General features: G+C 41.4%; 1 protein-coding gene across 4 annotated transcripts in view; it reads left to right on the top strand.

Annotated features, from left to right (window-relative positions):
• Positions 1 to 7,133: 7,133 nt before the first annotated feature.
• LOC144508955 (uncharacterized) overlaps positions 7,134 to 26,279 on the top strand; it is a 94,402-nt gene continuing 75,256 nt past the window's right edge. For 3 of the 4 annotated variants that reach the window (XM_078237190.1, XM_078237176.1, XM_078237195.1), the window contains exons 1-5: positions 7,134 to 7,277; positions 7,583 to 9,136; positions 11,655 to 11,723; positions 16,214 to 16,238; positions 24,058 to 24,162. In XM_078237190.1, the coding sequence (XP_078093316.1) occupies positions 7,598 to 9,136; positions 11,655 to 11,723; positions 16,214 to 16,238; positions 24,058 to 24,162 (1,738 nt within the window). In that variant the 5' untranslated portion in view covers positions 7,134 to 7,277; positions 7,583 to 7,597. The remainder of the gene's footprint in view (positions 7,278 to 7,582; positions 9,137 to 11,654; positions 11,724 to 16,213; positions 16,239 to 24,057; positions 24,163 to 26,279) is intronic. The other variant, XM_078237183.1, reaches the window with a different exon arrangement.

The raw sequence follows: 26,279 nt of genomic DNA, 5'->3' as shown, positions 1-26,279 counted from the left end.
ATTCTTAGAGATAGGATATATGCGTATTTAGAACTGAATAATCTCATTAGCGATAGACAGCATGGTTTTGTACGAGGGAGGTCATGTCTCACAAATTTGGTTGAGTTTTTTGAGGAGGTGACAAAAACGATTGACGAGGGAAGGGCCGTGGATGTCGTCTACATGGATTTTAGTAAAGCGTTTGACAAGGTCCCTCATGACAGGCTGGTGCAAAAGGTTAAATCTCACGGGATAAAAGGTGAGCTAGCTAGGTGGGTGGAGAACTGGCTCAGTCATAGAAGACAGAGGGTAGCAGTGGAGGGGTCTTTTTCTGGTTGGAGGTCTGTGACTAGTGGAGTTCCGCAGGGCTCTGTACTGGGACCTCTGCTGTTTGTGATATATATAAATGATTTGGAGGAAGGTGTAGCTGGTGTGATTAGTAAGTTTGCGGACGCTGGAGTTGCGGATAGTGATGAACATTGTCAGAGAATACAGCAGGGTATAGATAGGCTGGAACATTGGGTGGAGAAATGGCAGATGGAATTTAATCCAGATAAATGCGAAGTGATGCATTTTGGTAGATCTAATGTAAGGCGGAGCTATACAATAAATGGCAGAACCATCAGGAGTATAGGCACACAGAGGGACCTGGGTGTACAAGTCCACAGATCCTTAAAGGTGGCAGCACAGGTGGAGAGGGTGGTCAAGAAGGCATATGACATGCTTGCCTTTATTGGACGGGGCATAGAATATAAAAGTTGGCATATGATGTTGCGGCTGTATAGAACGATGGTTAGGCCACACTTGGAATACTGCGTCCAGTTCTGGTCGCCACACTACCAGAAGGACATGGAGGCTTTGGAGAGAGTACAGAAAAGGTTTACCAGGATGTTGCCTGGTATGGAGGGTCTTAGCTATGAGGAGAGATTGGGTAAACTGGGGATGTTCTCCCTGGAAAGACCGAGGATGAGGGGCGACCTAATAGAGGTGTATAAAATTATGAAGGGCATAGACAGGGTGAACAGTGGGAAGCTTTTTCCCAGGTCGGAGGTGACGAACACAAGGGGTCACAGGTTCAAGGTGAGGGGCAAGGTTCAACACAGATGTCAGGGGACGTATTTTACACAGAGGGTGGTGGGGGCCTGGAATGCACTGCCAAGCAAGGTGATTGAGGCGGACACGCTGGGATCGTTTAAGACTTAGCCACATGAACAGACTGGGAATAGAGGGATACAAACGAATGGTCTAGTTGGGCACATGAGCGGCGCAGGCTTGGAGGGCCGAAGGGCCTGTTCCAGTGCTGTATTGTTCTTTGTACTGTCTGGGGTGCCATTCTGTTATACGTCTTTAATTTAAACACTTTCCAAGCATTCCAGTTTAATGAGACAAACAAGAACAGTAATTCAATTATTTATTTAACACTTCTAGTGCCAAGTCAAACACAAACAGTTGCAACTCATTAACTCTTTACTGAACTTTAACTCTAACTGAACATCAACTTTCAACTGAACTTTCCTTAGATCATCCCAATACTTCTGCCCTAGGGATCCCGGTCCCGTCTCAGTATTGGCACAAGATTCTGCCCATAGGGGCCACCCTTTCTTCTTAACATATTCCCTGATTCTTTTTCCCATATGGGACACTTCTCTGTCTCTATACTGCTTCCTGCCATTCTATATTTAACGACAAGGGGTAGGGAGTCGATTGGACTGCGGGTACGGCTTTGGGCTATGTTCCGGTCCTAATCCCTCTGGGTTCTAATACAAACCTACAGAGTTTACCCTATCCTCCTTGTTAGTAACAATGCATGCACAAAACAATTTTCCGAAAGCAGTTATTTGTCCAATAAGGAGTTTACACCCGTCGGTTCTGAATTTTAAATAACCGTTCAATATAGATTTGCGGGGTTCGATATCGGAGCAACAAAGTTACTTCTTATCGAGCCCACCCAGGGACGCCAATTGTTGCCTCTTATCTGCCGCACAGTCTGTTTTAACCCTTATACGGTGGACAAATAACTACGAGTAGACGTCTTATTAGTACAACCAATATTTATTTAAACCCACACAATCAATAATCACCCACCCAACCAACGATAAGTTATCTTACAGGAAAATACTAAAGTTCAAGTCCAATACAAGACCTTGACTTAACTTTGCGTGACTGGCAAGTACCCAAGCAGATATTGGCCTTTATCTGTGCGCTGGTCTTGGTAGTCGTCTGCGTAGTCTGGTCCTTTGGTCTGGTCTGGCACTCTGGCTCTGGTCTTCCTTCCTTCCTTCTCGGGTGTGGTGGCTCTCCTCGTGCTGGTTGTCGCTGGCGATGTTCACCATTGTTGTAGCTCGTTCGTGGGGTCAGAGGGAGAGAGAGCGAGAGAGAGATTCCTGGTTGTGCAGCACCCTTTATACCCCGTTGGGTTTCACGCCCCTTTTGGCCATTGCCAATCAACCGATCAGGACTTGATCACGCTGATCAATAAGAGTCCAATCAGGTGCTGCCACCCTGATCTCTGGGTGTGTCTCCAACGGCCATGTCTGTAGGTGCTGGAGGCACATAGGTCACATACCTTCCTCCTAAATAAGGGGTCACGGTGCCCTTATGTCTGGTAAACAACTCAGTGTGACCAGAAAGTTTCTTTCATCCTGGAGATGAAACAACCTTGGGCGGCCTATGTTTTCTATAGGCCGCCCAATAGTAACAGAGATGTTGAGGAGCAGATGGGGAAACAGATCCTGGAGAGATGTAGGAATAACAGAGTTGTCGTGATGGGAGATTTTAATTTCCCAAACATAGATTGGAATATCCCTAGGGCTAGGGGTTTGGATGGAGAGGAGTTTGTTAGGTGTGTCCAGGAGAGTTTCCTGACACAGTATGTGGATAAGCCTACTAGAGGAGAGGCTGTTCTTGATCTGGTGCTGGCTAATGAACCTGGACAGGTGGAGGATCTCTCGGTGGGTGAACATCTTGGGGATAGCGATCATAATTCTATCTCCTTCACGATAGCATTGGAAAGAGATAGGGTCAGGCAGGCTAGGAAAGTGTTTCTCTGGAGTAAAGGGAAATACAGTGTCATCAGGGAGGAAATTAGACGGGTAAATTGGAAGGAGGCATTCTTGGGGAAAAGTACCGAAGGAAAGTGGAGGATTTTCAAGGAATGTTTGTCTGGAGCTCTGCATGACAACGTTCCGATGAGACAGGGGGGTGTTGGTAGGGTACGGGAACCGTGGTGCACGAAGGTTGTGATGAACCTGGTAAATAAGAAAAGAGAGGCGTACAGAAGGTTCAGAGAGCTAGGAGGTGTTAAGGATTTAGAGGAGTATACGCGATGTAGGAAGGAGCTTAAGAAGGAAATTAGGAGAGCGAGAAGGGGTCATGAGAAGACCTTGGCGGGTAAGATTAAGGAGAATCCCAAGGCTTTCTACAAATATGTCAAGAGTAAAAGGATGAGATGTGAAGGCATAGGACCCTTAAAAGGTGAAGGGGGAAAAGTTTGTGCGGAACCGTTAGAAATGGCGGAGGTGCTTAATGAATACTTTACCTCGGTATTCACGGTGGAAAGGGATCTGGGTGGTTGTACTGCTGGATTGCGGAGGACAGAAAGGATCGAGCATGTGGACATAAAGAAAGAGGATGTGTTGGAACTATTGAATGGCATCAAGGTTGGTAAGTCGCCGGGACCGGATGGGATGTACCCCAGGTTACTGTGGGAGGCGAGGGAGGAGATTGCGGAGCCTTTGGCGATGATCTTTGCATCGTCGATGGAGACGGGAGAGGTTCCGGAGGATTGGAGGATTGCGGATGTGGTCCCTATATTCAAGAAAGGGAACAGGGACAGCCCGGGAAATTACCGACCGGTGAGTCTAACCTCAGTGGTTGGTAAGTTGATGGAGAGGATCCTGAGAGACAGGATTTATGATCATCTAGAGAAGTTTAGTATGATCAAAAGTAGTCAGCACGGCTTTGTCAGGGGCAGGTCGTGCCTTACGAGCCTGGTTGAGTTCTTTGAAAATGTGACCAAGCACATTGACGAAGGAAGAGCGGTGGATGTGGTCTATATGGACTTCAGCAAAGCGTTCGATAAGGTCCCCCATGCAAGACTTCTTGAGAAAGTGAGAGGGCATGGGATCCAAGGGGCTGTTGCCTTGTGGATCCAGAACTGGCTTGCCTGCAGAAGGCAGAGAGTGGCTGTGGAGGGGTCTTTCTCTGCATGGAGGTCAGTGACCAGTGGAGTGCCCCAGGGATCTGTTCTGGGACCCTTGCTGTTTGTCATTTTCATAAATGACCTGGATGAGGAAGTGGAGGGATGGGTTGGTAAGTTTGCTGACGACACCAAGGTAGGTGGTGTTGTGGATAGTTTGGAGGGATGTCAGAAGTTGCAGCGAGACATAGATAGAATGCAAGACTGGGCGGAGAAGTGGCAGATGGACTTCAACCCGGATAAGTGTGTAGTGATCCATTTTGGCAGATCCAATGGGATGGAGCAGCAGTATAAAATGAAGGGTACCATTCTTAGCAGTGTAGAGGATCAGAAGGACCTTGGGGTCCGGGTCCATAGGACTCTTAAATCGGCCTCGCAGGTGGAGGATGCGGTCAAGAAGGCGTATGGCGTACTAGCCTTCATTAATCGAGGGATTGAGTTTAGGAGTCGGGAGATAATGCTGCAGCTTTATAGGACCCTGGTTAGACCCCACTTGGAGTACTGCGCGCAGTTCTGGTCACCTCATTACAGGAAAGATGTTGAAGCCATTGAAAGGGTGCAGAGGAGATTTACAAGGATGTTGCCTGGATTGGGGGGCATGCCTTATGAGGATAGGTTGAGGGAGCTTGGTCTCTTCTCCCTGGAGAGACGAAGGATGAGAGGTGACCTGATAGAGGTTTACAAGATGTTGAGGGGTCTGGATAGGGTGGACTCTCAGAGGCTATTTCCAAGGGCTGAAATGGTTGCTACGAGAGGACACAGGTTTAAGGTGCTGGGGGGTAGGTACAGGGGGGATGTCAGGGGTAAGTTTTTCACTCAGAGGGTGGTGGGTGAGTGGAATCGGCTGACGTCGGTGGTGGTGGAGGCAAACTCGTTGGGGTCTTTTAAGAGACTTCTGGATGAGTACATGGGATTTAATGGGATTGAGGGCTATAGATAGGCCTAGAGGTGGGGATGTGATCGGCGCAACTTGTGGGCCGAAGGGCCTGTTTGTGCTGTGACTTTCTATGTTCTATGTTCTAACCCAGTGTGACCATAAAGTCCCTTTCATCCTGGAGATGACCCATATCCTGTTTATTCACTCGTCAGGGTTGCAGCCTGTTTGTCTCTGTTTTTAAACTGCAGCCTGTCGTTTTAGTTCTTGCCCAATTGTCCCAGAGTGCTTTACAAATCGCCATTTTAGATGGCCCGTTTGGCCACATTTGTATGTACAAATTCCCATTTGTATAATGGGAATATAATTGAGAAAGGAGGTGAGTCTCATGGACAAGATAAGTTTGCAGAGGGTTTGGTGGGACATGAGAGAGTAACGAGAGAAAGATGTGAATTTGGGGCTAAGGCAGAGAGAATAATTAGAGGAAATTTGACTACTGGGCTAGGGGAAGGGGGGAAAATGTCAGAGATTGGTCTCAATCTTAGTGACCAAGAAATCCATGAGCTCCTTGCAATTCTTGTTGGTGGTGAAGATAGTGGAGAAAAAGTTGCTAGGGTTTGATTTTGCATTCCTAGTCAGCAGTTTTGCTAGATGAGAACAATATTGCTTCATGTGGTCCAGCCAGATCTTGCGGTGAATGACCATACCAGCTGTCTGTCAAACTCACTGGTCTTCATCCATTAAGAGTTTTAACAACACCAGGTTAAAGTCCAACAGGTTTATTTGGTAGCAAATGCCATTAGCTTTCGGAGCGCTGCTCCTTCGTCAGATGGAGTGGATATCTGCTCTCAAACAGGGCATACAGAGACACAAAATCAAGTTACAGAATACTGATTAGAATGTCTACCTGATACGCTGCAGGAAAGGATGTCCCGTGGCATGGTACATTGGGGAGACCATGCAGAAGCGACGACAACGGATGAATGAACACCGCTCGACAATCACCAGGCAAGACTGTTCTCTTCCTGTAGGGGAGCACTTCAGTGGTCACGGGCATTCAGCCTCTGATCTTTGGGTAAGCGTTCTGCAAGGTGGCCTTCACGACACACTACAGTGCAGAGTCGCTGAGCAGAAACTGATAGCCAAGTTCCGCACACATGAGGACAGCCTAAACCGGGATCTTGGGTTTATGTCACACTATCAGTAACCCCCACAGCTTGCCTCCTGGACTTGCAGAATCTCACTGGCTGTCCTGTCTGGAGACAATACACATCTCTTTAACCTGTGCTTAATGCTCCCTCCACTCACATTGTCTGTATCTTTAATACCTGGTTGGCTGTAGAGATTCACATTCTAATCAGTATTCTGTAACTTGATATTGTGTCTGTGTATGCCCTGTTTGAGAGCAGATATCCACTCCATCTGACGAAGGAGCAGCGCTCCGAAAGCTAATGGCATTTGCTACCAAATAAACCTGTTGGACTTTAACCTGGTGTTGTTAAAACTCTTACTGTGTTTACCCCAGTCCAACGCCGGCATCTCCACATCATGACTTCATCCATTAGACATAGGGGAACAGTGGTAAGGACTGCTTATGTATTAGTTTTCATTTAAAATAAACAATCTCTGAGTTTTTACTAAATTTCTAGTCATACAAAGTTGCTGGACTCTATTATCAACATTTTTTAGTGATGGTGCAAGAGTTCTCAGGTTGGGAAAATTACTAATTTAAATGAAAGGCTCATAGGGAGGCAATGGTATTGTCACTGGGCTAGTCATTCAGAGACCCAGGGGAATACTCTGGGGATCGGGGTTTGAATCCCACCATGGGATGGTGAAATTTGAATTCAACAAAATCTGGAATTAAGAACCTAATGATGACCATGAAACCATTGTCGATTGTTGGAAAAAACCCATCTGGTTTCACTGATGTCCTTTAGGGTAGGAAATCGGTCATCCTTACCTGGTCTGGCCTACATGTGACTCCAGGACCAGAGCAATGTACTTAGCACCGCCCACATCCCAGGAATGTAAAAAAAACTCCTGGACTGCAGTGGAGTTAGCGCGCATGCGCCTCCCGCTGGCAGGAAGTGACGTTCAGGCAGCGGAAGTAGATTGGCAGGATCGCGGGCGGGCGGACGGTTTGCGGAGTTCAGCTCGGACGCGCGAGCTGGTTGGCCGCCGGCTTTTGTTCCATTTCCCGGCCGGAGAGGTTGTAATTGAAAGGTGTTTAACATCGATGTTAACGGGCGGCAGAGGGGAGGCTGCAGAGGCCTGTGCGGGTTGCGGTGCATGATGGCCTTGTCGTGAGGGTCTGTCTGCACGGCTCCCTCTCTCACTCCTGACTATTTGTGAGGAGCAGCTTCGGAACTGAGTACCGATGACCAGGCGTCGTCTCCCCCCCCCCCCCCCCAAAAAAATAAATATACCATCTTATATTTTCCACATTTGAATTTCAGATCTATCCATGTGTGATTTAGTTAAATTTTAAATGACTGAAATAAAACGAGTGTAATTTTAATTTGTTGTAGATTTCACGTTGAAACATGAGTGACACAGATGAAGTTGCCCAAGCTATCCAAGATGGAAATGATACGGCTACAAGTGATGCAGACCAAGCACCTATTATTGATTATGGAAAAGAAATTCCTAAACAAGATTTAAGTGGAGTCCAACATGATGATATCAGTAATAAAACAGATGTAACTGAGAGCCCTGAAGGCCAGATCCGAATTCAACTCCGTAGTGGGCAAGATGAAGTAAAGGATCACACAGACCAAATTCCAGATAACAGTAGACAAGATGAAGATGAATGTTGCATTAATAAAGTGCAACCTGGAGCTAACACTATTGAAAATAACATAATTAAGGTTGCTGGGCACCAAGCCCATGTTCAGGAGAGCAGTGCTGTGCATGGTACAGGGGAAGTCCAATCTCAAATTAACTGTACTGAAAAAGATGCAGCTCAGAGTGAGACAGGAAAAATCCAAATTCATGCTATTGATGATGTACAAGAAGAAGCCCAGAGTAAGGTTGGCCAAGTTGACAAACAGACCAGCAGTGGTGAACAAGAAGGATTTCAGTGTGATGTCAGCCAAATTGACAACCAAACCACCAGTGGTGAACAAGAAGGATTTCAGTGTGATGTCAGCCAAGTTGATGAGCAAACCACGAATAATGAACAAGAAGGATTTCAGTGTGATGTCAGCCAAGTTGATGAGCAAACCACTAATAATGAACAAGAAGGATTTCAGTGTGATGTCAGCCAAGTTGATGAGCAAACCACGAATAATGAACAAAAAGGATTTCAGTGTGATGTCAGCCAAGTTGATGAGCAAACCACCAGTGGTGAACAAGAAGGATTTCAATGTGATGTCAGCCAAGTTGATGATCAGACTACTAGTACAGGACACGATGAAGCTCAGAGTGAAGTTGACAATCAGCCTACCAGCAATGAACAAGAGGCAGCTCAGGATGAATTTGGCCAAAATCAAACTAATAGCGATGAAAACGTTGAAGCTATGAATGCCGCAAGCCAAGTGAAACTTCCGACTAATGGTGGCAGAGCAGTCGCAGCTAAGACGGCTGTAGGCAAAGTCAAACCAAAGCCAACTGGTAGAAGAATTGGTAAGCTTACTGGAAAATCTGGTGTCCTTACTGGAAAGAAATTTCCAACTTCTATGGGGAAAAAGAAAAGGCTTGCCACAAAAATTACCAGAAAAATAGTTAAAGCCAGCAGTGACCTGTTGCAAGCCAAGAGTGCCTCAGGCCAAGCTCAAGCGAAGTGTGTACTTTCCCAAACCAAGAATGTTGAAAAAGAAGAATTAAATGTTGTGGCTGCAGATGAAGTTCAACCAGAACTGACTGATGAGAAAGAACCAATGAATGTTGAAAACAATGCAAGTGACACAAAAGAAACTGAAAATGAGATGGCAGCTGTGCTCAGTAAAGACCAAGTCCAAGCTGACACAGATCTAACATGGCCATCTGTGAGTACACAGTCACCTGCCAGTGGAGGGCTGCCTGAAAGTGATGGATCTCATGCTAGCAAAGAGAGCAAATCAGTGACCATGTTTTGGTGTGATGTAAGTATTTAAACTTTTGCAGAGATGCATTGACATTTTGTTTTCTATATTTTTTGATCTGCTAAATATGAGCTACCACATATTGAATACAAGTATTGCGCATCTGTTATCTCTAGACGTATTTGTCAACTGTAAGGCAAATAATTGTAACATGAAATATTTCACTTTTCAAAAAAGGTTAATCTCATATTTAGGTTATGTTATGTCTCGCTGTATAAAATTGAAATGGTTGCATTATTTCCATAAGCAGCTAAAAATATTCAGACAAATTTGTTTGTGATGGATACTGGTTTTAACTGGCTGTTAAAAAAGTTGTGTTTTTAACAGTGGGATTCTTTTAAATGTTATAACTTCCACCTGCATTAGAGGATAGAATGGATAAAGTAGTACTGTGCCTTGCAGGACATAATAGAACTTAGAAAAAATACAGCACAAACAGGCCCTTCGGCCCACAAGTTGTGCCGGTCATGTCTCGACCTACCTAGGCTTATATATAGGCTTACCTATAACCCTCAATCCTATTAAGTCCCATGTACTCATCCAGAAGTCTCTTAAAAGACCCCATCGAGTTTGCCTCCACCACCACTGACGGCAGCCGATTCCACTCACCCACCACCTTCTGAGTGAAAAACTTACCCCTGAAATCTTCTCTGTACCTACTCCCCAGCACCTTAAACCTGTGTCCTCTCGTAGCGGCCATTTCAGCCCTGGGAAAAGCCTCCGAGAATCCACCCGATCTATACCTCTCAACATCTTGTACACCTCTACCAGGTCACCTCTCATCCTTCGTCTCTCCAAGGAGAAAAGACCGAGCTCCCTCAGCCTATCCTCATGGAGTGTTAATTTTTAAAAATTCATTCATGGGACACGGGCATCGCTGGCTGGCCAGCATTTATTGCCCATTGCTAGTTGCCCTTAGAAGGCACTTTTACTCTTCCTGTTGTCACTTTTGTTTATACAAAAATCTTAAATGTGAAAATATAAAAATATTTGATTTTCACTAAGATAGTAAAAAATTAAAGAACTGTGGGATATTAGAACCTTTCTTTGCATTTCTCATCTCCGAACTGCAATCGACTACTGTAGAAAGCATTCCAGGTCAGCAACAGGGACATAAATCAGGCATACAAGAAATACACTTTCTTTCAGTAATGGCTAATGGATTTAGCATAACTTTTTTCCTTAATTAAATTGGTTCTGAAGACATTTAAACTTTTTGCAGCAGTAATTAATATTGTTACTGAATGTTTGCAGTTTCAAGAAACCCACCTTTTGTACCGCTTGCTTTGAGTTCCAGGAATTGTGAGCTGAAGAACATTACAAGTAAATTACTACATTGTACATTTCTTTAAAGTGAATGGTGCAAAGAGAAATAAAATAGGTCTTTGTACCATAAAGCATTTAAACACATGAACCTGACCAGCAAATTAACAATGAAACATAGAAACATAGAAAACTACAGCACAAAACAGGCCCTTTGGCCCCACAAGTTGTGCCGAACATATCCCTACCTTTTAGGCCTACCTATAACCCTCCATCCTATTAAGTCCCATGTACTCATCCAGGAGTCTCTTAAAAGACCCTATTGAGTTTGTCTCCACCACCACTGATGGCAGCCGATTCCACTCGCCCACCACCCTGTGTGTGAAAAACTTCCCCCGAACATTTCCCCTGTACCTACCCCCCAGCACCTTAAACCTGTGTCCTCTCGTAGCAGCCATTTCCACCCTGGGAAAAAGCCTCTGAGAGTCCACCCGATCTATGCCTCTCAACATCTTATATACCTCTATTAGGACTCCTCTCATCCTACGTCTCTCCAAAGAGAAAAGACCGAGCTCCCTCAGCCTATCCTCATAAGGCATGCCACTCAATCCAGGCAACATCCTTGTAAATCTCCTCTGCACCCTTTCAATCTTTTCCACATCCTTCCTATAATGAGGCGACCAGAACTGAGCACATGAAGTTGAGTGAATTGGGTTAATTTGATCTATCGTTGTCTTAGCAAACCTCATTTGAGACATGCTGTTTCAAAAATGATTTGTCAAAAATTCAAGTAGTAATGTAAACAAATATCGAGTCTTGTTTTTTATGCATAGTATTATGGCAAAATTACATAGTTGTATGCTTTGATTCAGTTTACGCTGCAGAGGTTCATGCTTGTTTGTAGATACTGTAGAATCTGCACAGTACAACTTGATTTTGTTTTTCAGTTTAGTTTTGAAATTTTCCTTTAAAATGAGTTTGGTATAAAGAATGAAAGAAGACCATCTTATCTTCGATGCAATGCATGATACAGTATTAGGGCAAAGGGGTTGAATGGACTTCAGAATTTTGTATCTATAATTAGGGTGCTATGTTTTGTTAATGAAATTGGAAGTTTTTAGAAGCTTTGGCACAATTCAACATTGTCCTTGATCAGACTGCTAACTACATAAATCAGACCTAAGTTCGTACAAACATACAAAAATGGAGGACAATATACTTTTTGAAATATCAAACACGTATATTTTTATTCTAGATTTGCAAGGTAGTTTGCACATCTGCTATGAATCTCCAGATGCATTTCCTGGGCTTTAAACACAAAAAGGTAAGAACAATTCCAGTCACTTTTAAACACCTCCCACCAAAATATTTTGATAACTTTATTCCAGAATTTCAACAGTAAATATGCTCTTATTAAATACATTATCTCAATAATGTTACACACTTTCAAATGCAGTGGAACCTTGATTATCCACATCGTAATTTACTTTCTTGATTATATGTAAGAATGTTATGGAAGTTGATTTTAATCATTGTTGACCTGGACAAAGATGTCATGTTGGGGAGAGTAGCCACAGCTAGTGTGGGCCAGCTGGTGTTAGCGCTGCTAGTAAATCTTTTAAAAATAGAATATCTAATTGGGGTTCAGAGATAACTATCTTGCATTAATTGGAAGAAAGTAAATCTGTAGATAGCATTCTAGGTTATCAGATTGCAATTGTTCAGTCACCTTTTTTTGAGGATCTTTTATTCTAATAAAACTGTACAGCTCTGGATTATTTTAACTGTGTGAATAGAATCAAACTCTTCCAATTATAATGACCAAAAGAGAAAATGCTGGAAAATTTCAGCAGGTCTGGCAGCATCTATAAGGAGTGAAAAGAGCTAACGTTTCGAGTCCAGATGACCTTTTGTCAAAGCTAAAAGGCATAAAAAGTGGATATTTATACAGATATTTATACTGCAGGATGAGGAAATGAAAGATGAGGGAATGAAAGGTGTTGAGCACCTTCGGTCTGTGCGCAATCAGGACCCTGACCTTCCAGTGGCTTGCCATTTTAACATGATCCTACTCCCATGCACACGTCTATCCTTGGTCTGCTGAAATGTTCTAGTGAAGCTCAATGCAAACTGGAGGAACAGCATCTCATCTTCCAGCTAGACACATTCCTTTGATGTCAAAGCTAAAAGGCATAGAAAGTGCACATTCCTCCTTCCGGCCTCAACATCCGAATTCAACAACTTCGGATAATTAGCTCTACTCCACCTCGACCCTCTACGTTTTCATTTCATTTAATTTTTTACTGTTCTCCACATCTACCACAGCTTACCCTCTGATTTCAGCTTCTCTGCCGTTTGGCCATTCGCACCCTTTATTCTCGCTATGGACTGCCATTTGCAGCCTTTTCCCCTGGTTTCTGTGGCTATGACTCATCTTTCATCCCCTCACCCTGCAATATAAATATCTCCCACTTTTTATGCCTTTTAGCTTTGACAAAGGGTCGTCTGGACTTGACGTCAGCTCTTTTCTTTCCTTACAGATGCTGCCAGACCTGCTGAGATTTTCCAGTATTTTCTCTTTTGGTTTCAGATTCCAGCATTCACAGTAATTTGCTTTTATCCAATTATTGTGACCAGTGGAGTGATTAATTAGGCTTGCCAATATTTGGTTGAATAGCCATTATTAAAAATAGGAGTGCTTGGAATTCTGATCTGGCAATCTCTGTTTTGCAGCAATAAATTCCCCTCTGATTATGGATATAATTGAGGTTTCATTGCACTTGGTGTAGCACACACTTCTATAAATTAAATGGTTCTTGCATTTTGCCACTGTTCACATTGATCATTTAAGTGAATTGACTGGATTATTTCTGAACATATTCCTCTAATTTGTTTCCCTAGATTTGTTGTATACCCATACTTTATGAATTATTAGAACCTAGGATTTTTTTTGACCTTCACAATTTTCTGAGACTAAGATGCTTAGTACTGTAAGTATAAAAGAATGTACTTTTAGAGAACTAGACCAGGTTCTAAAGGGAGAGATGTTTTTAATAAATTCTGTGATGTATAACTTCGACTAAAATTAACAACCAGAAGGAAATAAATAATTCATGCCATTTCTAAGTGGCGGCTACTGCTTGATATCACAAACACTGACTTGCATGCGATCTTATAGTCTTTAAGACATGTTCAATTGCTTAGAAACTTAAGATCAACAAAATAACGTTTTGAAAATTATTTGGGTAGTGCTGGGCTTCATTGTGTGTTCAGGTTGGGAACAGTTATTTTGAAAATACAACATTACAATATAACATGATGTGTTATCTCAATTTTGAGAATTTAGTCTCCCTGTTTTATAGAATTGTTTGATAACTTACTCCTCTGTATAATATGAGTTTAAAGAGTATACTGCACAAGTTGTAGGCATGTGTATGCCTGTGGCAGAGTTTATACACGTTTGTGACTTGTATTACAGCAAAACAGAAATCTCATAGAATTCGTAGAACCTACATTCATTCCCAAAATTAGTTGTCATGTTATTATAGTTTCAGATTATTTGCAGTTAAATTATTCTGGACCTAACATTTAGCCACAGTTTTGGTGGTTATATTTTTAAAATTGGTGCTTCTTTAATTGCCATGGCTATTTGACTCCACAAAAGATGTAAAAAGAACTGTTTTGGACAGGGATGTACATTACAGACTTATTTTTATTTTCCATTAATTGTCTAATTAATTGACTACTGTGGGTGGCACGGTAGCACAGTGGTTAGCACTGCTGCTTCACAGCTTCAGAGACCCGGGTTCGATTTCCAGCTTGGGTAACAGTCTGTGTGGAGTTTGCACGTTCTCCCCGTGTCTGCGTGGGTTTCCACCGGGTGCTCCGGTTTCCTCCCACATTCTGAAAGACATGCTGGTTAGGTGCATTGACCTGAACAGGCGCTGGATTGTGGCGACTAGGGGAATTTCACAGTAACTTCATTGCAGTGTTAATGTAAGTCTTATTTGTGACTAATAAATAAACTTTACTTAAGGTATTCACTGAATGTGCGTCACTCAGCACAGCATTAATTATTTTTTGGCTGGTTTGCACAAAGTGGTTACATTTCATTGAATGAACTGTGGGTGGCACAGTGGTTAGCACTGTTGCCTTACTGCCAGGAACCTGGGTTCAATTCCAGCCTTGGGTGACTATCTGTGTGGAGTTTATACGTTCTCCCAGAGTTTGCGTGGGTTTCCTGTGAGTGCTCTGGTTTCCTCCCACAGTCCAAAGATGTGCAGGTTAGGTGGATTGGTCATTGTAAATTGCCCCTCAGTGTCCCAAGATGTGAAGGTTAGGAGGATTAGTGGGGTAAATATGTGGGGTTATGGGGATAGGGCAGGGGGATGGGCCTGGGTAAAATGCTCTGTCTGAGAGCCGGTGTAGACTTGATGGATAGAATGGCCTTTTGTACTGTAGGGATCCTGATTACATTTCACAAAGTATTTCCAGGGAGCATGTTTCAAGACTAGATTCTAATTTTCAAGTTTAGATGATTGTAGACCATTCCTTTTATTCTCCATACTTTAGCCTGGCAATAAATGACAGCTTTGTAACATGTTCAATGTAACTATGAAATATTTCTTGGTGCCCTTGATTGACCATGCTATTTAGTCGAACTGTGGATTGCTGAGTATATCATCCATTTCACTTCTTAGATTGAGAGGTTGAAGAAATTGCACCCAGGTTTGCAAAATGCAACAGGGATACCCACATGTAAACCCCATTCCTGACAGATACTGGCACTCAGGCTCCCATGCACACATTTGCCTGTCTTCGTTGAATTCTCAGTGGAAGGAGTAAGAGCCTGCAGAAAGCTTTTTACCTGCATCCTTGATATGCCTTTAGTTGGTTGATCAAGGAGCCGTGGTGAAAGCATCTGTGAAGACCTTCAAGGGCATGCCCTCCAGCCTTTCCAACGGAGGAGCACATAATGGACGTGTAGGGAGGGAGAGAAGAAATGGAATCACCTGACTATCTTCCTTGAACAGAAGGCTGGAGTTTCCTTGATGCACACCAGCAACCTGTCTCAGCATCCTTGATTTTCAATGGTCATATGAGGTGACCTGGCCGCTGAGCTACATTGCACACTTCACTGAGCTCTGAAATTCTTTGCATCCTTAATCTCATTCTGAAAGCTGAATTAAATTATGTAGATGATTGTTAAAATATACCAAATGCTGTATATCATATTAGAGCAATAACTGAGGCTTTCCTGTGGAAAATGTATTTATTGGGGCTTATATTAGTGCGTGTGCATAAATTTGTTGCATTTGCACCACAGCTTTTATATATAAATTTGTTGATGTTACTACAGAAAATTATGATAGTAAAATTATAAATTTTAAAAGTTTGAACTGGTTTCGCACCAGCATGAAGTCCATGACACAGCCAGATATATAAATTTTATTTTTAGTACTTTAAAACAAATTTTAAAGTTCCAACTCCACTTTTATTCTGAAACAACTGCACATGGGCTTATTTTTCTCAGCAACTTGATTGTTTCTGTAGAGCTCTAAACCCCATTGGCAGAATTTCAATATCCACCTGCTCTAAGTAATTGGAAGTGTTAGTATTAACCCCTATTTGCATTTTTGCAGAACAGCCACAAGGTTTCCTTAATTTAAACAAGCAAAACGGTGGCCTTCAGAGCAAAATATGCAAAAGCGCATTTTAATGAAATGTTTCAGTTTTATGTCCCAACAGAAACAATCTCGCTAACTTTTTCTGTTCCTTTTCCTGGTTGATTCTCTCCAAACATCATTATGGCAGATTGAGGCAGCCTTAAAATGGAATGGTAAGTATTGCAGGATTCCTTTTGGAACTGTTCCCATCTCTACAGATGTTGCACATGTATATTCTTCATATTTTTTGAGGTTTAAAATCAATTGTTGGTGTTTATTAAAACTAATGAACATCTATAGCTTTTGTCTTAATAGTTCTGGGAATACATTTTGTAACGTGGTTAACATCAATGCAAAGTACAGTAGTTAGGACATCTGCAGTTGGCTGAAAACCCACCAAGTTTAATTTCCCCCCAAAAAAGCCTGGTCAACTTTGAAGACGAAACTGGATTTCTATTGAGCACTCATTAGCCATTGCCTCCAATAGTGCAACATTTGTTAAGTCTCAATTTTGAGGTGCGCTTCATCTTTGCTGAGTAAAAGCAAGGTGCTACTCATGGACATAGCCTCTTGTCCATCCTTTCAGTCAGAATACATTGTGGAATATGGGTTTTGGCCCAGGAAAAGCAGATTGGTGTTAAACTTTGTGTTTCAAATAACTTCCCAATGGTTTTTGCTTTTGTTTGTTCTCTCTTTCGGAATTTGACTATCACGAAAAGATAGTTGGTGCAACCAACCTCTATTGTTCATTAATGTGCGAGTCTAGTCACTGATTTGTTGGCCGATTATTCCACCATGGAAAAGCATTGCAGCCAAGTCCAATCTTGTCCTTATCCAATGTGCACATTTATCTCTGGAATGGGAGTTCTGGTTTCTGGTTTATTTTCTCTCCTATGTAAGGCCATTTGAAAAGCTGTAGTTGAGATGAATAAATTAAGCACAGCCAAGGTATTAAATTTGTGATCTGTGCAAAGCCTTTATTTATTAAGACATAAGGAGACCCTACCATGGATATTTTTAACGTGAAGTTGAAGAGCTTTTGGCTTACTTGCCTGCTGAAATATATATATTTAAAACATGAATTAAAGTTGCCTAATAATTAAGGTTGTATAGATTGGAGGTGGATGTACTTGTGAAGAATCAGGGACTATTTTTAATTTTTACAATAACAAACTCCATGGGTAAAATGTGTTCACTGTCACTTAGAATAAAACTTGGATCAAAATTTGATATTGCAATTTTTAGAAAAATGAACTCTAATCTTTCACTGGCGGTGAATCTTAACTTGGGTAGTTAAGCCTGGGGGATTTGCAGTATTAATGTGACTTGTAATGCACTGTGATGGATTCTAGCTATGCTTTGACATATCAGGACAAGAAAATAATTCAGTGGTGATCTCTCCTTTATTTAGATAGGTGCAAGGCAAGTATTTTAGGAAAGTGCCCATTAAAATGAACATTGACATGCATTTGTTTTTTAAAAATGGTGCAACGTTTTGAACCTTTCCCAACTGCAATTATTTTTGACGTGCAGCTTTTCAAAAGTAAATTAATAATTCTACTGTCCTCATCTTCACAAAGTGTTGGGAATTTTCATGTGAAATACTTTTCAGTGTATGAAATTGCCCATTTTTCCATTTATGGAGGTGTATACAAAATACAGATCAATCGTGTAGTGGTGTTATTGTAATTAATGCAGTGCGGAAATTTTTGCGCCTTGTAATCAACAGAATAGCATAATGAAACAAGTTTTTTTTATATATAGGGCATGGTTTAACTCTGACAAGTGCTGGTTAAGAGGATATGATTTACTTTTAAAGGAATCATAAAGATAAGTAAAGGGTGTGTCCTATTGAACATGGATATTTTCATGGTGGAGCTATTCAGATGACTAACCTCCTTGGAGGTAGGGGATGGTGTGATGGCGATAGCATGGTGGTAAACGGGGTCTGTTTGGGAACCTGATTTCTGATGACCCATCTGACATTTCTCATTTAAGTCCTGAAACAAAACCTTACTCTGTCATCTACTGTTGCACATTATTCAACCTGATGCACCAATGGTAATCGAGCAAATGCCAATATATCCATCACTGATGTTTTGAGTTGTTTGGAGTTGAGCTTTTGATGACCCAGCCCATGTCGTCTTATTCATCAGTTTCCTTAGATAAAGGAGCTACACTGGCATCCGAGCTGAAGAAGTAGGTCGTCTGTAAATGGAAAGCATAAAGGGCGCACTTTGGGCTTTGGCTTCATGTGGTTCGAAGATGAACTTATTTTGATTTCTTTGGTGAGCTGGCACAATCAGGAAGCCTAAGATATTAGTTCATATGATCTTGGTTTCACTGAAGCTGAATTCCTATTGTTTGTACCTTTGTGATGCATTATCCTGAGGTGTTTTGGATACAATGTCATGTTTGGGATAGCTTAGAACTGTCTAAGCTGTTACCACTGGTACTGCATCCACGGCATTCACTCAAATGACCAGACACAAGGGAGTAAATCGATGCTGCAAAATGAAAGATGATCACGCCTTCTGTCAACTTCTGCAGCAAAACGTTGTGCAAGCATAAACAGCATCATCTGACTGCATCAATGTCTTTACTGAGCACAGTTTCCAATACCTTAATTAATTGTTTTAATGAGGTATTGTGCCCGAAGAGGTAGACATGAACGCATACAACCTGTGGCGAATTGTGTTTCTCACCGTGCTGCTGAGGTGGAGTCCCTGACAAATGCTGTGCATGCCTCAAAGGCTCAAGCTCTTGCTTGTCAGTAGTTGAATAACCACCTAACGAGGGAAGGGGCTGGTGGAGGTAAATATGATCTCTTTCAGGATGAGTTGGCTCAGGATAACTTGCCTGGCAAAAGGGTTATTGGAACCTAGTCAATCTTTTAAGGTGGACTAAGTATCTGATCCTTGAACCAGGCAGGTCCACAACACAACTGGGGATTTACCAGCTAGCCTGGCTCATTGGAAGATATTTGGAGGAGTATGGTTGGGGCCTCTACCCATTTGTTTCCGGATAATCCTGCAAGTCAATACCCTAACGTGTGTGGAGCACTATCTGATGACGAAATCAGCGGAAAACCTACCAGTGCTTTGTGGTGGTAAACTGCAGTCTCAGCCACTTGCTTATCAGCAATACTGTACATAGACTTGGGGAGGCCCTAAGCATGGTTCTACCAACTCGTGCGTAATTCCTGTTCCTCAATTAGGTGGTGTGTATCCATTTACTTCATCGCTTCTTGGCCTTTTGGCTAAGATCAAGCGTCAGATCAAGCCCAAGTTTGGGTGCAATGCCTTTTCTTGTTGGCTTGGATCTTGTATGTCTCCCTTGTGAGGACCGTGAATTGGATTCAATTTGAACTGATTTTTGGAGCAGGCAAGGAGATGGATTAAGGGCTCACCCAGTCCACTCTGTGCATTGGCTTTGTACCTTTAAGAATATCAGATAAACTGAATTTCTACTCAGAATTTTGGAAATACCTAAGCATGGTGACCAATTTGTACACAATCCAATGCTTGGCTGAGCAGAAGTGAACAAATTATTTCTTGAACTAATTTAAGATGTTGACTTGTGTCATAATCTTTCCAAAGGTCATGTTGGTCTATGCACCATAAAGTATTACCGACAGTGTTCTATTAATATTTGTAATGATTTTCTTTTTACTCCTTCCTACCAACTCTCACCACCTATTCCTGTGATTTTTGTGTGTTGGAGGGGTGAATGGGGGAGCATCCTTTTCTCAAACTTATTTATTTCGAAGTATTGTAAATATTTAATTTTAGCTGCTAAAAATCTTTGCAATCTGAAAAGCGTTGTTCTGAAAAATAACAGGCATTTTACCCAGTTTTCCCACTGTTTTAAATTAAAATTGCTCAGCATAATTAGAATATTTTTAAAGAAGAAAAGCATCAGAGATTGGAAATTTTGGAAGACAAATGAAGGTCATAAATTGTAGCAGCTGTTAAATCTCTGGTAAGAAATTCAGTTAGTCTCTATGTTGAATTTTTTTACCATAAACTTGAGATGAAGGATTTGAATTATGTAACACTTGAACTTGAAGCACTCTTTGGAAATTATCTCCTCAATCTGCTGGAGGCAAATTTAAACTAATGTAGCAATACAAATTGAAATAAACTAAAAATGCAACATTTTTGTAGGGCTAAATACATAAAATGGTGCCTAATATTTTCTAAATATTGCATAATCTGGTTTTCCTGCTATCTAATCCACAGGTCTATAGTTCACATTTCCAGGGAGAAACCTTTCTTCTTTGAAATCTATTAAAATGAATTATGTTATCTGTGGGAAGATTCAGGTTATCCAGATTTTCAGAATTTTGTAATGGTTTTCATAGATGTCAATTTTTGAGTAGGTTATAATATTTGAAATAAAATGCATGGATATAATTCCCCTAGTCTAATTACTTGTATGTGACGTTAGAACCTTTAGAAAGCATAATTTTCATAGCATTCCTTGTTAAAGGGATATATTTTCTGAAATTACTGCAGAATAATGTTTCGTGAAAAAGCTCTGGACCAATATGGTTTGGACAGTGAAAATTTACCAAATATTAACTTGATCATGCACCAAGGGAAAATATGTGTGCCTATATTTCCTTTTGCCACTTAGTCCATTATGGTGTAAAATAACATTTGCAGTTGTAGAGAATATGTGCAAATATACCATAATAACTTTGTGATACCTACTTTGAGTTGTGTGATGTTTTGTCACCAATTAATGATGTACCATGAAGTTGAAAGAAGTATGTCTTCTAAAAGCATTGTCTTTATATATCCAGACATACCTCTGACTCAGTTTTGAGTGCCTTGGGCATTTCTGCAATCTATCCGTAACTCCTCCAATAATAACTGAGTATGTTTATCCAGTGAGTAACCAAGCGATACAGACGAGATATGTTAGGGGTAGTCAGAGATTTGTTTTAGGGAGAGTTCAAAAAGAGGAAAGCGTGATGGTGATGGATGGATTAAGGAGCAAGAAGTAATCGTGAGGCTGTGGCACTGTTGCCGCTCTGCCAATGGTGAGTACTCAAACTGAATTTGAATGAAAAATTTAGAAAGGTGAGGGGGCAGATGTTGTTTAACTTTGGGGAAGGTTACAGAAAAGGGCAAAAAAAGATTGTGGAAAAATATAAACACAGGTTTGAAGATTTTAAATTTCAGATATTGGGGAGGACATGGAGCAGGTACATTATTGAGGGCAAGAGAGATGGGCATTTGGAACTTGTTGCTGAATTGTAGCAGGATTTTGCTTGAGTTGGTGTTGGGGATTTTCAAAGTAACTTCATTGCAGTGTTAATGTAAGCCTACTTGTGACACTAATAAATAAGCTTTAAACAAAACTATGCATTTATTGATGTTGGGATGGAGTTTACAGACCTGTTTGAGAGTTTCACTGCCAGAGGAGCATATGCAGGATAATGGTGCAGATGTTGCAATAGGTACTGTCTTGGGTGGAGAAGAAATGGGATTGGATTGGACTCTTGAGTCTGGATTGTTTGAGATATTGATGTTGTAAATGGTCCAAATCAACCTGAGACAGTAGCCTGGGTGGACTCTTGGTGAGAGTGAAATGTCTCAAGGTGCTTCACAAGAATATTGTCAAAATTTGACACCAAGGCACAATAGGGATTTGATGCAGGAAGCAGAGATTTGGAATTGCTTAAGTTTTTGGCAGGTGAGAGGCTATCCAGAAAAACCTTGGGAGAGGGTCATAACAGCATATTCGGAGAACTGTGCAGAGGTAGAGCTAGGTTCATACGAATGCTGATCTTTTTGGATGATGTTGTCTTTGGTAATGAAACGAGAGAAAAACCAATGATAGACATATCCTGTATGTAATTGAGTGCAGTGGAACCAGTGTGTCTCAGCTGCACTGAGGTAGATAGTGGAGTGGAGAAAGTATTCAAAGGCTGCAGTGAGTTAAAGAGGCATAATGCATGATGATCACAGTCATAGAGAATGTTAGTTTTGACTTTAAGGTACTCTGGTGCTGCTGGAGGGACACAAACCTGATTTGTAGAATTCAAAGTGTGCAAAGCATGGGCCCGGACCTGAAATGCAACAATGTATTGATGGATTTTGAAGGGGCAAGGGAGATTATTTATAGTGTGTGAATATGCAATACAGTGGGTGAAGAGTGGGTTTTGTGAAAAAGAAATTATTTGGGCAGTATTATGGGAATACGGTTGAAGGAGCAGGAACTGGGGCTCATATACAAGATGATCTCTGAGCGCATGGTAGATATAGTGGAGAAAAATAGCCTACAGTTATATTTACAGAGAAAACAGGTGCAGGAGTAGGACATTCGGCTCTTCGAGCCTGCACCACAACCATTCAATATGATCATGGTTGATCATGCACTTTCAGTATCCCATTCCCGCTTTCTCTCCATACCCCTTGATCCTTTTCGCCACAAGGGCCACGTTAGAACATATCTAACGAACTGGCTCCAACAGCTTTCTGTGGTAAAGAATTCCACAGGTTCACAACTCTGAATGAAGAGGTTCTTCCTCATCTCAGTCCTGAATGGCTTACGCCTTATTCTTAGACTGTGACCCCTAGTTCTGCACTTCCCCAGCATCGGTAACATTCTTCCAGCAACTGGCCTGTCCAGTTCCATCAGGATTTTATGTTTCTATAAAACCCCCTCTCATTCTTCTAAATTCCAGTGAGTACACGCTACATGGTCCCATAAAAAAGCGCAAGATCAGTGAGTAGATCGTCTCTTTTAGTTATGCTGATCGAAGGATAATATTGGCTATGACACTTGTAGAATTATCCTGCTCTCCTTTGAATAGTGCTATGAAAACACTTTACATTCACCTGAGAGAGTAGATGGGGTCTTGGTGTAATATCTTAATTAAACAATCTTTCAAAGTACTCTTAGTGATGCACTTGGGTGTCAGCCTGGATTATGTGCACAAGTCTCTAGAGTTGGCCTAGCACCTGAAACCTGAGTCACGTAAGTCTGTTGACAGAGCCAAGGCTGATGGGGTAAATTGGAGGATGGTGAATTCAGACATAAGGAAGTTGCTCAGTTCACTGGTTGAGACAGGAGAGTAGGAAAGCTCGAAGGGATGTGGTATTAAACAGGGTGAGGTTCTCAGAGGAAAAAAGGGCCAGCAGAGTTATGTGGGGCAAGAAATGCATGCTGTGATTTGGTGATGAAAGCCATGCTCCCACTATAACAAAAGAGAAAATGCTGGAAAATCTCAGCAGGTCTGTAAGGAGAGAAAAAAGCTGACGTTTTGAGTCCAGATGACAGTTGACAGCTTTGACAAAGGGTCATCTGGACTCAATATCATCATTTTTTTTCTCTCCTTACAGATGCTGCCAGACCTGCTGAGATTTTCCAGCATTTTCTCTTATGGTTCTGCAGTAATTTGCTTTTCTCCCACTATAGCAGTTTAGGCAGAACAAATGGTACGTCTAGGTGAGGAGGCTTCAATTAGGAGCAAGGTGTCACTATAGCCAAGTTTCAGTTAGAACCAGAACGTCCAGTGAATAAATCTTCCTGATTCATGGCCACTTGGACAAGGTTTGGAAGGCAGCTACCAACCATGGAAACATGCCCCAGTAAGCAGTTAATGCATTCAAATTTTGTTTTATCATGCTCCTGTGAAATGCCTTGAAACTTAGTTTGAAATAGCAAAAGAGTAAAGTTTATGTGCACCGCACAGATGAATTTGTTGGGAAGCTTTAAATATTTGACTTTCAAATTGCTGCATATCTAGTATCATTCCATAGTTGGGATCATGGCAATATGATAAATCAAGGAACTTGGTTAAGCTCAAAATTATGCATTGTGTGACCTTAATATTTGCAAATTGAATTCAAGAATTTCCAAAATATTGCATCTTCAAAATGTATGTTGTCACATGGTCAGTCAACCCTTCTGTGAATTTAAAAAATATGCATATATATAACTATGCAGCAGAATTAATGTCCGCATTTTGGATTCTAGTTAATACTGAAGATGAAGGTACTAAAGATGAATTTCTAGCCCCTACTGAGACGAGAACCGTGGAAGATCATCTCAGTAAAATGAAGTTAAACAAGGCTGTGCTTGGTATGTTTTTCAATGCTCATATATATATTTTATATATATTTTAGATTATGAGCTGTAATGATGTTGCCTATTTGTCTTTCATGTGAAAAACTACAAAGTCAAACGTTAAATAATTTGTATAAAGCAAAATCCCATTTCTCCACTTTTCAATTTCAGTAAAATGTCATCTTGCCAATAAAACTTAATTTGTCAGAAAATTTTAATCAGATCAGAAAGCTCTGATAATGCTCACTATCCCCAGTTAGTTGCAGAATTTAGAATTGTGCAAAATGAAATCTAAAGCCATTTGTTTTTCGTTGTATGGAACTATCAATCACCAATTGTTATGGGGAGTAGCCCCCAGCCAACCTTTGAATCACCAATTTAGTTACAAAAAAATAAATATTTACTATCATTGGAAATATTTAAAGAAATGCCAGCTCTATTAATGGATCACTTCTTAATATAATTGAAAATGTACTTTATTTATACTAATGGATTAATCAAGTCTTTCTTTATAATGGATTGATTTAGATTAAAAGCTCACCAATATGCCCCAATCTTTCTTCAGTTTCTTCACTCTTGATTGTGATGTCACTTTTTAGTTTTTCCTGTGTTTGATTTGGCTCTTGACGTGATTTTTGAATCTCTGCTGCCTTCTTGCTTCTTTATATCTGGCCTTTGATTCCCACTCCTTTATATCTAGCCTCCAGTCACTTGGGGTACAATTTTTCATAGTGAACAGAAATTTAATAGAGCCCCGTGATGAGCAAAAATTGATAGCGATGTTAAATAGGCCATCGGTGATTAAATTTGATAGGTAAACAGGACCAGACAAGATTCTCAGGGTAGTGTCCTTGGCACAACCATCTTCAACTGCTTCATCAGTTGCCTTCCTTGCGTCATAAAATCAGAAGTAGGAAATTTTGCTGATGACTGCACAATGTTCAATACCATTTGCAATTCCACAGATACTGAAGCAGTCCATGCCCAAATGCAGCAAGACCTGGACAAGATCCAGGCTTGAGCTGACAAATGGCAAGTAACATTCATGCTACACAAGTGCCAGGAAATGACCATTTCCAACAAGAGAAAATCTAACCATTGCTCTTGACATTCAATGGCATTACCATCACTGAATCCCCCACTATCAACATCCTGGGGGTTAGCATTGACCAGCAACTGAATTGGACTAGCAATAAAGGCAAGTCAGAGGCTAGGAATCTTGTGGCATGTATCTCACCTGACTCATGGTACTGTTCTCCACACACCATCTACAAGACACAAGCCAGGAGTGTAATGGAATATTCTCTACTTGCTTGGATGAGTGCAGCTTCAACGACATTCAAGAAGCTTGACACCATCCAGGACACAGCACCTTCAACTCAGTCCTAAATCTGCTCCCCCTTATTTTGAGGCCATGCCCCCTAGTTCTGGTTTCACCTCCCAGTCGAAACAACTTCCCTGCTTCTATCTTATCTATTCCCTTCATAATCTTATATGTTTCTATAAGATCTCCCTTCATTCTTCTGAATTCCAATGAGTATAGCCCCAGTCTACTCAGTCTGTCCTCATAAGCCAACCTTCTCAACTCCGGAATCAACCTAGTGAATCTCCTCTGCATCCCCTCCAGCCAGTACATCCTTTCTCAGGTAAGGAGACCAAAATTGTACACAGTACTCTAGGTGTGGCCTCACCAGCACCCTATACGGCTGCAACATAACATCGCTGTTTTTGAACTCCATTCCTCTAGCAATGAAGGACAAAATTCCATTTGCCTTCTTAATAACCAACTTTTTGTGATTCCTGCACAAGGACACCCAGATCCCTCTGCACAGCAATATGCTGCAATTTGTTTACCATTTAAATAATAGTCCATTTTGCTGTTGTTCCTACCAAAATGGATGACCTCACATTTACCAACATTGTACTCCATCTGCCACACCCTTGCCCATTCACCTGGACTATCCATATCCCTTTGCAGATTTTCAGCGTCCTGTGCACACTTTGCTCTGCCACTCATCTTAGTGCCATCTGCGAATTTTGACATAGTACACTTGGTCCCCTACTCCAAATCCTCTACGTAAATCGTAAACAATTGCGGTCCCAACACTGATCCCTGAGGCACACCACTAGTC

The sequence above is a fragment of the Mustelus asterias genome, chromosome 2 (assembly GCF_964213995.1).
Source record: "Mustelus asterias chromosome 2, sMusAst1.hap1.1, whole genome shotgun sequence".
NCBI lineage: Eukaryota > Metazoa > Chordata > Chondrichthyes > Carcharhiniformes > Triakidae > Mustelus > Mustelus asterias.
Note: the sequence above shows the minus strand (reverse complement) of the source record. Positions and strands in the feature narration are given on the sequence as shown.